The 17,938-nt window shown below is 44.0% G+C and overlaps 2 protein-coding genes across 2 annotated transcripts; one reads left to right on the top strand and one right to left on the bottom strand.

The window, feature by feature from the left end:
- Positions 1-2,268: 2,268 nt before the first annotated feature.
- On the bottom strand, positions 2,269-14,809 carry LOC102836097 (zinc finger protein 160-like). Its single transcript, XM_006868336.1, has 5 exons — positions 14,759-14,809; positions 9,473-9,599; positions 8,841-8,985; positions 3,561-3,847; positions 2,269-3,407 (listed from the first exon to the last, which is right to left on the bottom strand). The coding sequence occupies exons 1-5, from the start codon at positions 14,771-14,773 to the stop codon at positions 2,269-2,271; spliced, it is 1,713 nt and encodes a 570-aa protein (XP_006868398.1). The 5' UTR covers positions 14,774-14,809.
- A 2,660-nt stretch (positions 14,810-17,469) lies between these two features.
- On the top strand, positions 17,470-17,703 carry LOC102835719 (small EDRK-rich factor 1-like). The gene has a single exon (XM_006868335.1). It carries the CDS (start codon positions 17,470-17,472, stop codon positions 17,701-17,703), a length of 234 nt encoding a protein of 77 aa, XP_006868397.1.
- The last annotated feature ends 235 nt before the right edge of the window (positions 17,704-17,938 follow it).

Genomic DNA, 17,938 nt, shown 5'->3' with positions numbered 1-17,938 from the left:
ATGTTCCCATCCTGGGAATCTTCTATGTCCTCTACCCAACTGCCTTTCGTTGAGCAACCAGGTGTTGAGGTGTTCAATTAGGGTACGGAACCAACGAGCAAATAAAATTCACGCCTTTATTTGCTGAAGGAGCCACTATTAGACAGAAAGTTGAGAACGAAAGCTCAGCAAAGGTCCCCAAAACAGAGGTCGTAGCTGAAGTACCTCAGAAGCATGTAGGTGCCTGCTTACTCTGGAGGTGGGAAGCCAAGTCCTTGACTGCAACTCCCTCCAGAACAGGGTAACTCACTGCCTAGACAGCAAGCATAATGAGCTTCCTGGTGGGTCATCACCTATGGAGGGGCCTGCATGGATCACACATGAGATTTGGACCAAGAGAAAGACTTCTCAACTTTCCCATCTCGTAGATGCCTGGTGCAATCGTTCAATCATTTTAGGTTTCTGTTAAAATATAATCGGTATCATACATGCATACCTTGAACAAACTTAAAGTTAGTATATCTTGTCACTCTATCCCCTAAAAGGTAACTTTCATTGTACTTATTTCCATAGATGCTATCCAATTATTGCTGACTTACCAATATATTGCTGAATATAAGCTATTTGAAGTCAGGGAACTGAAAAAGAAAACCGTAACATATTCCTTAATAATCGCAAATAAAATCTCAAATGAATATACTCATAGTCTTTGAAAAACAGCTTTTCAAGTATAGTTACTGAGTCACATGTAGAACTTAGTAAGTACTTCTGATGTTAATTCTCATGACACTATAGAAGTACCCTAGGCGGTTTATCTAAAGTATTTTACAAACCCTTTTAACAGTCATATTGTGCAAAAAGGCCAATGTCTAGAGCAGGACGGGGCATGCATTAAGTTATTGTCACGTAGAAAACTGTGGGCCTTCCCAACCAAGGAGTCAGGCGCTTGCAGGATAAACATTTGGTGTTGTATTAAGGAACCCGATTCCACATTTTGACGTCTTGACTACTGACAACTTGTAAGCCTTATTCCTCACTCTTCCCTTTCTGCTCCACATTTGGGTAAACTGATGAAACAGCCCACATGGTCTCTCGGTAACACCAGGAAGTTCAATCCACATGCCTGTTCCCTTACTTCCTAATGACCATGAAAGGCCAAACCCATCCCTCTCTACTGATCTCCTATTGTTATAAACATTTCCATACCCTGCGGTATGTGAGATCATTAATACTGGTACCCATAACAGCTTCTGATGGGGATTCTGGCTGGGTGCTGGGGATGGATGACAAGATGTGCTGGTCTTCACTGTCAGCACCTGTGAACGGGACCTCAGGTGAAAACAGTGTTAATGCAGATGCAATTTGCTCAGATCATATGGGTGGAGCCTTATCTCTTTATGACTGGAAAAACAGGGAGACACGTATAGAGGTCACCATGAGAAGACGGGAGGAGGGGGACGACAAGAAGGCATGATTCCTACATCAAGTCAAAGAATGCCAAACATTCTGGCCATCACCAAAAACTCGGGGAGGCACAGGGCATTCTCTCCCTCAGAGCTTTTCAGAGGACCCAACCCTGCCATTACCTTGTGATTTTTCTTGTGACTTCCAAAATTGAAAGTAATTTTCTGTAGTTTTCAGCTACTCAGTGTGTGGTTTTTATTAAGGCATTCCTGAGAAAATCAGAGTCTGTCCTGTTCCTGTAGACTGGCCACCAGTGGAAATCAACAAAGGCGATATGAGAGATGAATATGCCAAGTTCCTTATGCAAGAGTAATAAAAATAAAAATTCCATTGTGTACGTTCATTCTTAAGGGAAAGTCATGAACATTCACCTTTTCACATTAATTCACTGAATGGAAGACATAAAGGGACTGGCCTGGTTCCATTTCTAGAGTGTGTACTTTGTATTCACCCTCGTCCTAGGTGCATGTCCTTGTCACAGCCCTCACAAGAACCCCTTGTTGTGTATAATCTCCCTGGAAGGACAGAGGGAAGAAATGTACATTAAAGAGATAAATTAGGATAAAGTGGGTTCAAGAAACCCTAAGAGGAGGAGGAGGAACACATTTAGATGATCAGTAAAGCTGGAGCTCTGAATAAACACTCGGCCACATACATTACCAGCTGCTATTAAGTCACCTTCGACTCACGGAGACCTCGTGGGTCAGAGTACAACGGTTCTCCATCGGGTTTCCAAGCTCTGATTTTCAGGAGAATACCAGGTCTGTCTTCTAAGTGGCCTCTGGGTGGCCTCAAACCCGCAACTGTTCCGTTACCGCTGGGCAGTTAACCACTGGTGTCACCCAGGGGCTCTGCCACATACTTCACATCTATATAACTTTGCTCCATAACTGAGTCACTGATATCTACTGGGAAACTGGCCACATTTACGGCTTTCCAACACTCATGACATTTGTAAACTTCCTCTCCAGTGCGGACTCGCTCATGAACGGACTGGTACGAGTGTACGAATTCCTTACCGCAGTCACCACACTTGAAAGTACCCTCTCCAGCGTGTGCGCTTTGTGGTTCCATCAAGCTCGCACTTGGGGCAAATGTCCGGGCCCTTTCAACGCGTTTGTAATGTCTCTCACCAATATGAATTTTCTGATGATACACAAGGCTTGAACTGTGAATAAAAGCCTGGCCACATTCATTGCATTCATAAGGTTTCTCTCCGGTGTGAATTCTATAATGCGTGGTAAGACTTGAACTCTGAGTAAAGAACTTGCCACATACATTACATTTATAGGGCTTCTCTCCAGTATGAATTCTCTGATGTTTAGCGAAGACTGAGCCCCACTTAAAGGTTTTGCTACACTCCTTACATTTGTAAGGCTTCTCTCCAGTATGGATCCTCTGATGTTCCACAAGACTTGAGTTATGGATAAAAGCCTTCCCGCAGTAATTACATTCATAGGGTTTCTCTCCAGTATGAATTCTGTAATGAGTTATAAGGCTGGAATTCTGACTAAAGAACTTGCCACATACGTTACATTTAAATAGTTTCTCTCCGTTGTGGGTTCTGAGATGGCTAGTGAGATTGGAGCCCCACTTAAAGGCTTTGCCACAATCGTTACATTTGTAAGGTTTCTCTCCGGTATGGATTCTCTGGTGTTCAACAAGGCTTGAATTATTGATAAAAGCCTTACCACATTCATTGCATTTGTAAGGTTTCTCTCCAGTGTGAATGCGGTGATGTTTTACCAGGTTGGCTCTCTGGATGAAAGCCTTGTCACACACAATACACTTGTACGGTTTCTCTCCTGTGTGGATTCGCAGATGTTTAGTGAGGACCGAGCGCCATCTAAAAGCCTTACCGCACTCGGTGCATTTGTAAGGCTTCTCCCCGGTGTGAATTCTCAGGTGGTTCACAAGGTTTGAGTTCTGACGGAAGAACTTACTACAGACCTCACATTTATACGGGGTCTCGCCCGTAGTAGTGATATTTGGTCCACACTTAAAGGCTTTGTTACACTCATTACCTTTGTAAACACTTTGCACAGAATGAATTCCCTGAAGGTTAGTGAACAGCGACCTTTGGTTAAAATCCATGCCACATTCAGTGTAGTTGTAAAACGGTTCAGTGATGTGAGTTTTCTGATGCTGTGGAAGTAATGAAGGATGTATGAAAACCTCTCCATATTCACTGAAGATGTTGGTTTGGAGACTAGGGCTCCCTTCAAATGGTGAGGCTGAAGACTCATGGCGGGCTGACTTCTCAACTTGTTTACATTCGTACATTTTCTCCGCAGTTTGAAATCTGTGCTGCAGTTCAAGCCTGTGTGACTGAAAGCTTCCTCCAGAGTTAGTCTCAAAGCCCTCTACATACTTGCTCTCTTCATCTCTTGTCCCAGTGATGTCACTGTGAGGGGTCAGAGTCACTCCTCTGTCATTTCTTTCACTGGCTTCCCATTGACTCTCGGGCTCAGGCATATTTTCTCTGACTTGCCTGAAGTTAAAATCCTCAATGCCGTGACGCTCACTTCTTTCTAACATCTCTGCCTGCAATAATTCTCCTTTATTAATGAGCTCTTTTGGTGATAATTCCTCAATCATATATGCAGGAGTGGCATCTACAAAAAGATAGAAACACATTCCTATTAGCTACAGTTAGAAAGCGTCTTATACTGAACTGAAAACCAGTAATACTCCAAAAACAATCCTTATAATGAACATATCTGTGTAACTTCTAAATCATAACCTCCCAGTGTTAATGACCCAAAGTTAGTATGATTCCTTACTAAAGAAAGGTTGATCACACACTATTCAAACTACTTTCAAGGAAGCCCACTCAAAATACGTGTTATCATTTATTTCGATTTAACACAATCCTGCAATTAAAGAGACACAAAGTGAGGGATGCGCCCATGACTGGTATATACAAATGTAAGTACAAATGAATGGAAATTAATGTGCACTTGAACAAAATTACTAAGTGATGAATTCCCCACATAATTCTGCTTGTTTTTACTGTTAGCCAGGTTAATCCCTGCCTGATTAGTGGCTACCCCACAAACCACAGAATCGATCAAAAGGGATTTCACGGATGGATTTTTGGCAATAGATCACCAGGCATTTCTTTCTAGTCTGTCTCAGTACAGCATCACAGCAATGTGCAAACGTCCATCGACAGACTAGTGTTAACAGCTTGGGGCGCACTGGCAGGGAGTCAAACCCGGGTATCCAGCGTAAAAAGTCCGAATTCTACCATTGAGCCAAGGCAGCCCTCTACAGAGATCGACAGCGGCAAATAAATGAGGCAAGAATGCAGACTGGTGTGTACAGAGGGCGGTGTGCTAGTTTCATGTAGAAACAAAGCAGGCAGTTTCACAGGGACCAGAGGTGTTGCTGTTGAGTTGGTTCCAACTCACAGCAATCTTGTGTGGGACTGTGAGGAGCCAGTGTGTGTGTGTGGGGGTGTTAGTCAACAACAAAGCCCTCAAAGATGGCCAGAGAAATACAGACACCGCTGGAATCTGAGTCAGCATGGAGCAGGTAAATATTAGACCCAAGGTGGATTTCAGGAACAAAGAGGTCCAAACCCATCTTTGTAACGTTATATGAATAATGTAATTTCAAGACATTTAGAAATTTTGTGGAAAATCAAAGTATTATAAGCAACAGTAGTGAAGTGCAAGAAATTGGCTGTTACTGCAAAAAGGAAAATATTTAAATATTAGTTTGATATTCTAAGACATACATGATGAAGAATCGAAACAGAATAATTAATAAAACATGTGTTGTTGTGTTGTTGTTATGTGCCGTGAAGTCAGTTCTGACTCATAGCAACCCTGAACAGGGTTTCTGAGACTGTAAATCTTTACGGGGGCAGAAAGCCTCATCTTTCCCCTGTGGAACAGCTCATAAGTTTCGAAAACATGTGTACCCTCCCCCCTCAAAAAAAAGCCTCACTGAATTTTAACACATTGCATTAAATTATCTTTAGAAAACGTAAGGCATAATCTTTAGAAAACTTAAGGCATAGTATAGAAAAAGCAATTAATTTTTTTAACAAATTATTACAACTCATCTTACTGGTTTTATAAATATCCATATTAATACAATAAGTTAATTTAAAAAAGAACATTATCGATTCAAAATTTCCAACTTGAAAAATTCAATTCACTGGGAAATGTGAACTTTAATGTTGTGGTTATGACCTTTAATAGTGGGCACTAATTCAGGGGAAATAAAAATAAAAGGAATAACTAAGAGCATCTTTTCACAAAATCCTGGAGGGTTTTTTTTTTTTTTTAAATGGCTGCTAATCACTAACACTCAAGGGAATCTGGTAAAATAGAAACACAATACTCATTCCTTTATCTCAGAGCCCAACAAATAAAACAGAATACTAAGGCTATCATCAAAATTATGTAACAAATGATTAAAAAGAAACAAGTTCAATTACAATACCAAGAAATGCTTGAGATAATGGAAGTGGTGTTAAATGGCTTAAAAAACATTTAAAATCCAAATTACAATAGCATTAAAAAACACAGGCATCATTCCACTTCAAAAGCTCCTGCCAAAATCATATTTTATAAAGAAGAATTAATAACAGCACACTCCTGGGATGAACAATGAAAGTGGACAGACTCACAGACACAAGGCTGTGAACCTGGACCATGTTCTCCAAGGATAAATCCCAGCACCTCAGACTGGAGGCACTATGGGATGGTAACTGATCAAGGTGGCCATGTTGCCTTTGAAAGATACTGTGACACTCCACCCAAATCAGGAAAATCTGCAATTACTGAGTAGTCTGGCTCTCATCATACTTTCTATCTCACAGCATCCAAAGATGTGCTCATTGCCCCTAGTGGCTTCAACAGGCATATACGGAAAGATATGAATCAATATGTTCTCCTTCAAGAATTTTCTGTTACCTAGTTAGTAACTTCCTCTAAGGGTAAGTCACCAGAACTTGTCTAGTACCACAAGAGGAGGTTGACAGAGGAGAAAAGGCAGGTGAAGTTCCAGGTTCTAAGACTGTGTATTTCAGAGTTCCGGCTCTGGCCCTTCCCTGCCTCATTTGGCCAGAGTGGCCTCAGCCCTGTTGAGCAGCGGTGGTGGCGGCCACAGCAAATCTGAATGCAGTGAGGCAGACCACGGAGACTCTGCATGAGATTTCAAGAATTCTGAATACTGGATTAGATGAGGAAACTCTGTCTATACGTGACTGCTGTGAGCAAGGAGTACTCTCAGAAGCTTTGCCATCAGTGAGTAAGGGACTTCGCAAGACCACGAAGCATTAAAGGCCGCTGGAAACACGACAAGCTGACTTTCTGGAGACATCGGGGTGAGGTATGTCAAGCTTTGCAAGAGAATTGACGAGTGTACTGTAGTCAAGAAGGTCAAGTGCAATGACTGCATACAGCAGTGTAGAAACCTTTTCCTTTGTAAAAGAATGACAAAACCAGAGATTCACAAATCAGTGGGGAGTGGCTTACAGAGAAACCACCATCTGTGTTTACTTCACGTATTTTTTGTTAACACCTTGACGCTTTGGCATTGCTGTGTATATCCTACTTAGGTGTCCCTGATTTATAGCTGATAGCTTTCATTTTCTAAAGCATCTGCCTACCGGATGGGCACACCGGCTGGGTCTCACGCCCTGTCTTTTCTGGTCACTGCCGTGTGTCCCCATTCATATTCTAAAGCATCTGCCTACCAGATGGGCACACCGGCTGGGCCTCGCACCCTGTCTTGTCTGGTCACTGCTGTGTGGCCCTGTTCAGCCGGGACAGCCCCGCTCTTCCACCTCTCACTGCAGCAGCTCTCGCCTGAGTCTGGGAAGGTTTCAGCACAGGACTTCCAGGTCCAGAGGAAGCCCCATGTCAGCCAGGCCGCATCTTTCAGGAGTCTCTGGGTAAGTTTGAACTACTACTGGCCAAAAGATTGGCATCTGAGTCTTACCCAGAGTGCCTCCTAAGACAGACATGGCAATCTGGGTCTAGAAGGTCACAGCCTTAAAAACACTATGGACCACACCTACTCTTCACATATGGGGTCGTGAGTAGGAAACAACTGGAAGGCAATTACCCATAACAACCACATGCATGCTTCAGGAGGGCTCCTTGTCAGTTACTGGGCAGAACATGGCAAAGGTAATGCATTTTCATGTGCAATCAATTATTCAGTGTGAGAGACTGAAATTGTGTTCCCCTGCAAAATACGTGGTGTAAATTCTAAGTACTATACCTACAGCCGGGACTCCTGGTGTAGCGCTGCAGGATCAGCACTGGACTGTGAACCACAAGGCTGGCAGTTCAAACCCACCCTGTACAGGGTGGTCACTAGGAGTCAGAACTGACTCGATGGCACATAACAACAGAATCACACCTACAGTGAGGAGCTCTGGTAGTGTGGCGGGTTACAAGTTGGGCTACTAACCACAAGGTCAGCCTCCAAAACCCTATGCAGGATTACTAGAAGTCAGAACCACCATGATGATCACTAAGGGGAGATGGCTCAAAGTAGATGCCACACCACATGATGATCACCAAGAAGCCGAGAAGAGGGAAGAAAGGAAAAGGACGCTTTCACCCACCACAGGCAGAGACACGTTCCCTAGACCCAGCATCCTTGAACTCAAGACTTCCAAGCCTCCGGAACAGTGAGAAAATAAGTTTTTGTTTGCTAAAGTGAACTATCTGCAGTTTTTCTGATATAGCAGCGCTAGAAAACGAACACACCCAGGAATTCCAAGGGCAGAGGAAGAAACAAGAGAGTTTCTTGCATCCTCGGTGTTGGTCTGCAACGAAAGAAAGAAATAAGCCCACAGGTGGCAATTCCCACCTCTCACATACCCCTCTGAAGTACGTGAAGCTGAAGTGGAGCAACAGTGAGAGGCCTACACACACAGAAATGGCTTAAGACAAACATCATGTGATTTGCTGGGGCCCTACATGCAATGGAAGAGCAGCCAATGAGAAAGAAGGTCTTCCAAGTACATGAAATGAGAATGGAATTTGCATCCGTCCAGGGGCCAGGACCACAGAGGCCTGCGCTTTGACTTGAATGGGCTGAGGACTCAAGATCTGACAGAATCAAGGACCGAAGGAGAAGCCATGTGGGCAAGAAGACCCCCAAACAGTCCTCCCAATCACTCTGAAAATCAAGGCACCAAGTAGCCCCCCAGGCCATAATACAGAGTCTGCCTGTGTCTCTGTTTGACCTGAACATGACTGGATGAAAAAGACGATGAACTGTACAGACATGAAGAGCGATACATCGTGGAAATAGGGACAGAGGAGGAAGAAACACTTCTGTTGAGAGATCACATGAAATGAAGCTTTGTTTTCCCATCTAGGGAGTTTCCAAAACCACACTGGATGTTATGAATTCCCCGCTACCTAACTGAGCTTTTACCTATGTTCCGCATCTCCATACAATCAGACTTACCTGGGTTTTTCACTATTTTCATCTCGTTCTCCACAGTCCAGGGCTCTGTTCCTTTCTTCAGAATGGAGACAATATTCATCTCAGAAAGAGAGACTTCTGCTTACAAGAAAAAGAAATGTGCAGCAGTTTTTTTGAGAACACGATCCAAGCTGCCTGTTAATCTGGGAACATCACAAAAGTCTGTCTCCAGAACAGTATTTTCAAAGAGCATTTTAGAATGCTTAATATTATAAACATGCAGATCATCCAGCTCTCCTCCAGAAACCACTGCATCTAAAGGACAGGAGTAAAGGCAGAGACTGGCCTACGTGAAACTTAGCTATATGGTGTAGTGCTTACTTAACAAAGCTCTGGAAAAAAGCACTGCTCTGGTGTGAAGTGTGCTGGTCACTGGGAGAACGGTGGGGAGGAGGGGTGGCAGGAGAGACCAGAGGCTGTTTATGAAGCTTTTCATTTCTGAATCAGCTTCAAAACCAAGAGATTTCAGAGTTCATCAAACATGGCGGGGCCTCCAAAAAACTCATGGGGAAAGCACAAAATACACAAAGGCAGATCCTGACTTCTGGAGGGATGGTATGCTCACCGAGGGCGACCAGATTACTGTAATTCTCCAACATCACGTCCCAGTACAGAGCCCTCTGCGCAGGATCCAGGCAGTCCCACTCCTCCTGAGAGAATTCCACGGCCACGTCCCTGAACGTCAGCAGTTCCTGTAAAGAAAAACACATCTCACCATGTGGACATGGAAAGATTTTTTTTACCCACATGTAAAAGGAAAGAGATTATGGTACAAGAATCAATTAGGCTGTCGTGGTCATTCTGACAGATTAACAAAAGATAATGTTGTACCTGGAAATCTCCTTCTAAAAATCAGCCAATTAAAATTTTAACATCACAATGATCTTCTGATTTACCAGTGTTTCATCCCGATATGCATGAGATGGGGGTCCCCTTCAGGGGCCAACTCAGTCACAGCTAACAACAACAATTTTGTTCTATTATACTGTTTCATCTGACAGACGAGTGGTGGTCCTAGTCTGTCTTCGTCTAGAAGCTCGTCTAAAACCTGCCCACCATGGTTCACCCTCCGGGTGTTTAAAATACCAGTGGCACAGCTTCCAGAATCACAGCAACACATGAGCCACCCCAGTACAATAAACTGAGAAGAGTGAAAGTGCCAGGGGCTCCCAAAAAACCAATAGATCTGTGTAGAAAGAAGTACGGCTGGAGCGCTCCTCGGAACCAGGATGACCAGACTTCGTCTCTCACGCTGTACACGCTGTAGCCATATTGTCAGGAAGGACCAGTCCCTGGAAAAGGACATTATGTTTGCCAAAGTGTGTGTGTAGGGGGGGAGTGTCAAAGAAAAAGAGGAGGACAACCAACGTGATGGACTGGCTCAGTGGCAGCGTCAATGGGCTCAAATGTAGCAACAATCGGGAGGTTGGCCCAGGGTCAGGGTCAGGCAGTGTTTCATTCTGTTGTGCACAAGGTCGCTGTAAGTCAGTACTCACTTGATGGCACTTAACAACAACAACACTCTTTCATCAAGGGATATGAAATCTATTAAATTACTGGGGATGGCACCTTTGAAGACAATAAGAGAAATACATACACAAGTGAAAAAAAATGCCACCGGGTCATCTAAGTGAAAGTGCTCTTGTTAGATGTCACCGAGTTGGTTCCGACTCATCATTCCCCTGGGACATCACAAGGAAACACTGCCGGGTCCTCGATCACCCTCACAGCTGTTGCTAGGTTGGGGCCCAATGTTGCAGTCACTGCATTACTCCACCTCATGAGTGGGAGGCAGTGGTTTTGCACACCACGTGATACTGATACGGGTTTTCCGATGAGTGACCGCAGAGGAGTGATATATTCAGTGACAACAGAGCCCACTGTGACTTTAAATATCGTGAAGACAATGACTACAGCAACAACTCACACTGTGTGGGTACTTAACCATCTGCCAAAGGTAAGCATCAGCGCTGTGGGCTAACGCATTGGACTGCAAAGTTGTGTGAACCACAAAGTCGGTGGTTCAAGCTCACCAGCAGCTCCTTGGAAGCCCTATACAGGATGACTATGGGTCAGAACCGACTCGACGGCACTTAACAACAACAAGGATAAGCAATGGACTGCTAACTGTAAGGCTGGTGTTTCAAACCCACCAGCTGCTCCTCAGCAACCTCATACAGAGTTGCTATAAGTAGGAACTGACTTGACCGTAATTAACAACCATTATTCTAGCTGGACAACAAACAATAAAGACTACAGAAGAAAGGATGCATTTGAATTGTGGTGTTGGAGAAGAATCCTGAAAGTACTATACCAGCTGTTCTGCGGGAGAAAGATGAGGCTTTCTGCTCCCATAAAGAGTTACAGCTTTGGAAACCCTGTGCAGGGTCACTATAAGTCGGAACCAACTCCGTGGTAATTAACAACAACAACAACAAACACGGACTGCCAAAAGAACAAACAAATCTGTCTGTACAGCCAGAATGCTTGCTAGAAGTGCGGCTGGCGAGACGTCATCTCATCGACTTTGAAGGTGTTACCAGGAGAATCAGTTACTAGAAAAGGACAACATGCCTGGTAAAGCAGAGGGTCAGAGAAAAAGAGGAAGACCCCAACGAGATGGACCGACATCATGGCTGCAACAATGGAATGAGACATGCCAACAACTCCGAGGGTCCTGCAGAATTAGCAGTGTTGCGTTGTTGTGTAGAGCAACTGTGAGTCAGGACCAACAGCACCTAACTATAACCCCCCACCATTATTCTAAAGGCTTGACGTGCACTAACCCACTGAACAACATAGTGACACGTGAGAACCATCTCTTCCTACTTTACAGGAGAAAGCTGTGGCAGAGACTAAAAGCTGTGTCTAAAGCCAAACAACTTCACAAGCAGTGGAGCAAGTAGCTTACCCAAGCACTCAGGCCTGAATATCGGTTAAGAGATACGGCCTAAGGAAGACCACAAAGAAAATCTCATATAAGTTCACAGGCACCAACATAAAACTAGATAAAAGGTTAGCATGCATACGTGCATACCCATGCAAACATGGAATCTGTTAATACGCTTTGTACTATTAACCTGCTAACATTATACTGTAGAAAAAATTAAGACATGGAAAAGAACTAAGACATACTTAGTCAGGTGATAAAAAACAAACTATGCATTAAACAATGCTAAGGTGTCTTTTCTAAAGAACCACATTCACGCACTCACACACAAACACAAGGCACATGAAATCAAGAGTTGTTTATGAATGACTTCTTCTGAATGAATTTTCCTCACCTATCATTTTTGCTCATATGTATTTTTTGCTCATATGTATTTCAGTATTTTTGATGCAGAGAACACGTATAAATGGAAATTTGTGAACAGTCTTTTTTCTTGGGTTATTAAAAATATTCTACAAAAACACAATTACAGAAAACTAACTCAAAACACAAATACAAACATGTAACTGTTTTCGTTTAAATTGACCTATCTGGACATAAACAAATATAATCTACAAATAAAAAAGTAATTCAGGGTTAGAACATCTATTGATGTTATATGTTAATTGAAAGGGCTAAAATAGAGCAAATATCTATCCCAGCAGCTGATTCTTGGAGAAATTATTGTTGATGTTGTTATCAAGTGCCCTCAAGTCGATTCTGACTTATAGCAAACATGTATAGTATGTTCAAGGAGTAGCTGGTGGGTTTGAACTTCAATCTGTGGTTAGCAGTCCAGTGCTTACATCTACAGCACCACATATTTAAAATCACGCCGAATAGAATATTCAACAACAACAAAAACCCACACTGTTACTAAGCAAGAAAAAGTCAGCAAACACTCGAGCATTTCCACTAAAAGTAAAGAGAGGGAGCCTGCCATTCCCTGCTGGACAGGAAGCCTGCAACCAGGACAAAGGAAAGACAGAAAAAGACCATCAAAGGAAAAGAACGGTTATTATTCACAGCTGACAGGCCTGCAGCATTCAAAAAGAATGTATCTGAACTACAAGAACTAGGAACAGTATACTGAAAACAATCTTTACTCTTTAGCAATAAGCAAAAAATTCCCACTCCCAGCAAGCCTACAGGACTGAGAACTGCCTGAGACGGTGCCCAAGGCTTCAATCGTCACAGAAGCCTGTCACCGCTGTGTGCGGTGGCACAGCTGGTGAATTCGAACCATACACCTTTCCATTAAGCAGCTGAGCGCTTAACCACTGCACCTCTGGACTTGTAGTAGTTAAAAAACAACTCAAATCCACAATAATCCTAAAAACATCCAGTATTTCCATTAGCAAATATGAGGGGACGTCAAGAAGTTCATGGACAAATTCCATTAACTTTTCATTTATTTTTCCCTGAACTTTTGGAAGCCTCCTCGTATATCATCATACCTACATATAAGACTTTCCCAGATGGATATGAAGAAATAGGAGTCCTGGTGTGGTGCTGGAGGGTAAGCACTGCAAAGTCTGTGGTTCAAAACCCACCAGCTGTTCCTTGGAAAGCCTATACAAGGTCACCATGAGTCTGAACCAACTTGACAGCATTATAACAACAACAGTGTGAAGAAATGAGATCAAACTGGACTGGAGGTCATAGGAGACCTACGGGAGCAGTGGTTTAATGATCACTGAAAGGTCAGTGTGGTTCAAAAACACCACGCCGTTCCTCGGGAGAGAGATGTGCTAGGCTGTTTCTGTAAAGACTCCAGGGCAGTTCCTCTCTCCTCTATTGGGTAGCTGTTAAGTTGGCATCAACTCAATAGTAATGGGTTTTACTAAAAAGACATGATCACAGATTGCTTATTACAATTCCTACTGTGACACATTACCATGGTAACCTAGAGACCTCAGTGACTGCACAAATGCAGGGCAAACCACACTCAAAAAGACACCTGTGAGATTTCAATAAAAATGTGCTTGACTGAAGCCCAACCAATCCTCTTAGCAGGAAGGAGCAAAGGTCAACCATCCTTTGATTACTCACAAACTGTCCATCACTTCAGGCTTGTCAATTACCCAGGCAGGGCAAACAAACAAGTCTAACACAAAAACAAGTTGTTTACAGCTTTCCCAGGAAATGCTCATCAACTCAGGAAATCTCCCAGACTGTTTTGTTCTCCCACAAATCCTGGGCAAAGAGGCCACACAAGGGGGCTCCTTATAGTATAGACATCACTGATGTCTATTACTGAACTGCCCATCAGTGCCAAATCATGAACACTCTGAAACCAGAAACATCTAATTCATTTGCTTAGCTTCAAATGCACTATACAATTATCAGTCTCCAGCTGTTCCTACCCATCAGTGTAGCACATAAATGTGCAGTTACTCTAATGCTAGGGAGCCCTAGTGGCTCAGTGGTTAAGTACTTGACTGTTAACTCAACAGTGAGTGGTTTGAACCTATGAGAACCTACCATGAGAAAGACCTCTCAATTTCAGCCCTTAAAGATTATGCTGAGGACCCCAAGAGCCCATTCTAATCTGCTCTACAGGGTCGCAAGGAGACGAGGCAATCTGATGGCAAGGGGTTACACTGGGCTGGGTTCACTTCAATCAGCTCCACGGAGAACTGACAGCACTCCAGATACAGCCCCATAAACTATCCCTGCTGCCCACCTTCGCGGCCCACATGGAGACCACTCCCCTGCCTCACACCCAAGCCTGGTGTGTAGCCCTTCCCAGGATGCTCCCCAAATGGAGCCTCTTCACAAGTTCCCCGTCCCTAATCTGTGTGGAGGGGAGAGAGCATGAGGCACAGTGCTGGGTGAGTGTGCACGTGTTCAGGCAGGACACAACACAGACAGAGGATGAAGGATAGACACCCAGGGAGAACGTGAGAACGTGACCATTACCTGGGACAGAGCCATTCCGATGCTTCTTCCTTCCTCCCTCCTCTGGGCTTCTTTCTCGGGAAAGATCAGTTTTGAGCAGTCAATCCTGAAGGTTGGAAACATGCTGTTAAAATGGTTGCAATCAGCATACCCGCTTCCTGTGCCACAACCACACATACACACACACAAAATCACACACAGAGGACCTCACCATGGGGAAACGATGGTTCTGACTGCCCACTGTCCCAGCAGAGACTCAGGGACATGGAGACCAACAGGTGAGTCTATTAGCCCATCTTCCTGGGAAGCCCACACTCAGCTACAGTAGATCTGGGCGGATTGAGCTCCTCCTTCAGATCACGACCCTGGCCCTGACACGGTACCCCACAGAGCAGAGCCCCCCATTCCCCAGGGATCACAGACTGGGTTCAGTCTTCACCAAGAATGACCCTGAGTCTCAGGACTCAATGCTGGAATCACCAGGCACTTTAACTTTTCTTGAGCCTGCACTCCACCCTGACTATCTCTGAAGGACAATCTCTGGGGAGAGAGGGACAGAGACGGAGAAGAGAGGAGGAGCACAAAAATATGGAGGGGGAAAACCAAAGATCAGGGGGCAGAACAAGATGTGTAACAGGTTGCAGAAATGGGCCTGAAAGGGTAGAGGAAGAGAGGAGGCAAACTAGAGGCAAGGGAAGAAACAGCGGAGGCAGGGAGACAGGGGTGGTGGAGAAAATGAAGAGCAGAAACTGAGGTGTAACTGGGAATCATCAGGTGTTTAAAGGTGTGGGTGTAGACTAAGGGTGAGGAAACATCTAGCCTAGGAGCGGGCTGTGTAAGGCCTCTTGTAATCATTTGGTCTGGCCCTGCCAAGGCACCCGCAGTTCCAGACATCACATTGCTGTCAGTACTGTCCAGTCAGTTCTGACCCATAGAGACCTTGTACAAGGTTTCCGAAGAGCAGCTGGTGAGCTTGAACCACCCATCGTATGGATCAAACCGGCTTTGCAGTCCAGTGCATTGACCCACAAGGCCACCCCAGGACTCCAGCCATTACATTAGAAGTGAGTTAATGAAATGTCTGACCAAATATAGCAGGCTAATTTTTAAGTTGATAGTTTTGTATGGCCTGCAAATGATGTTCTAAACTTTGACAGAAAAAAGGTTCCCCACCCCTGGTGTAGACAGAGAAGAGCTTGTCCAAGGACTGTACCCTGGTGTTCCCAGTTTCAGACACCAGGAGATTCATAATTACAGGAGGAAACTGACACATAACCAGGAAAAGGAGAAAACTGAAACCAGCACACAGAGAGGTGGACATTTAAAGAACATTGTGATGTCCTACAGTCAAGAAAAAGGTGTTTCCAGGAAGAGGCTGTGATCAACTACACAACATGTTGTTGAGTGAAGGAAGGTTCAGCTTTGGACATAAGCTCTGAGCAAATTGCTTCATCATAACAGGCTCTTTCAGAACAAGGTTCCAAGTCAATCCAACCTGTCCTTCAACATTTGTAGAGGAAGGACAAGGACCTGAGCCAAACACCTACCAAGCACCTCACAACTCTGTCCCTTAACAGACTGCAGAAGGGAAGAAAATGGCATTATTACACTAACTGGTTAAACTAGGTCTTGTTTGTTACTATAAAACATTAGTGCCATCTTGCAAAGTACACACTGATACGTTGTTGTGATGTGCCATGGAGTCGGTTCTGACCCATAGCGACGCTGCCCAGGGTTTCTGAGGCTGTAAATCTTTACGGGAACAGAAAGCCTTATTCTTCTCCTGCGGAACAGCTTGTAGTTTCGAACTGCTGACCGTGAGCTTAGCAGCCTGATTTGTAACCACTATGCTAACAGAGCTCCTTGCACACTGATATAGTCTAACCTTATTTACAGTAAAACCTGCAAAAGCCAGAACTTGTATAAAGTGAAACCTGTCAGAGAAGGAAAATTCAAATTATTTTGCACTTCAAAAATTTCCCACTAAAGGAGCTCTGGTAGCACAGTGGTTACGAATCGGGCTGTAAACCACAAGGTCAGCAGTTCAAAACTACCAAATGTTCCGTGGGAAAAAGATGAGGCTTTCTACTCCCGTAAAGATTTACAGCCTCGGAAACCCTGTGCAGGGTCACTATGAGTCGGAACTGACTCCATGGCACATAACAACAACAACTGGAGTGGTAAGGCTGCACCCCGCGTCAAAGGTGGAAAACTTGCAGGACCCAAAAGAATAAGGTCGTCCCTTATTCAAGTTTCAGCTCTTACAAGCTTCACTCTACCAGGTGAGGTACCAGAGAATGTTCCCAATATGTTCTTATTCTTGTGATGTGCCATGGAGTCGGTTCTGACTCACAGCGACCCTGTATAGGGTTTTCCAAGGAGCAGCTGGTGAGTTTGAACTGCCAACCTTGTGGTTCAAACCAACCATGCAGTCCAGTGCTTTACGTAAAAAGCAGGCTGCTGTTGATAAGTGCCAGGTTGATCCCCACTCACAGAAACCCTCTATAGGAGTTCCCTAGTGGTTGGTTTGCACTGCCAACCTTTGGTTAGCAGTCCAGTACTTATCCTACAGTACCATACCACATCATTCCTTGCAATCTGATCTGGACACAGAAAAATCTAAAGGGAAAAATATTTGGAAAATAAAAAATAAAATTAATAAAGAGGCCAAAGTATAAAAAACGATTTTTTTTTCTGAGTCGCTCTCTTCTGGGCTTTGTCCACTGGTCAGTATGGCCCATGGAAATCCAAGAGGAGAACTCGCCTGCTGGAAAAACATGAAGAAGCCCCAGGAGATGAGCAAGGGAAAAAGAGAAGAGGACAACTCGACTACCTCTCAGAGAAAGCCGAGGGATTCTGAGATTATGCAACGAAAGCAGAAAGCAGCTAATAAAAAGTCTACGCAGACAGAGAAAAATGATGACTGCCCAATCTGGAAAACCTGGCTGTTACCGTCAACTAGGTGATCAAGCTTTTGTAGAATGCACAATCATTACATATGGTACAATTTAACCTTATAAACGGACCGTTTTAAATCTTAAAAGAGAGAAAGATAGAGCACTGTAGCTCCAGAGAATATGCGTGGACTATGAATCACATAGGAGCTCTGGTAGCGTAGTGGTTACGAAGCTGGCTGTGAACCACAAGGTCAGCAGTAGGAAACTACCAACTGTTTGGTAAGAGGAAGAAAGAGGAAGCCCT

The sequence above is a fragment of the Chrysochloris asiatica genome, unplaced genomic scaffold (assembly GCF_000296735.1).
Source record: "Chrysochloris asiatica unplaced genomic scaffold, ChrAsi1.0 scaffold00116, whole genome shotgun sequence".
In the NCBI taxonomy this organism is placed as follows: Eukaryota; Metazoa; Chordata; class Mammalia; order Afrosoricida; family Chrysochloridae; genus Chrysochloris; species Chrysochloris asiatica.
Note: the sequence above shows the minus strand (reverse complement) of the source record. Positions and strands in the feature narration are given on the sequence as shown.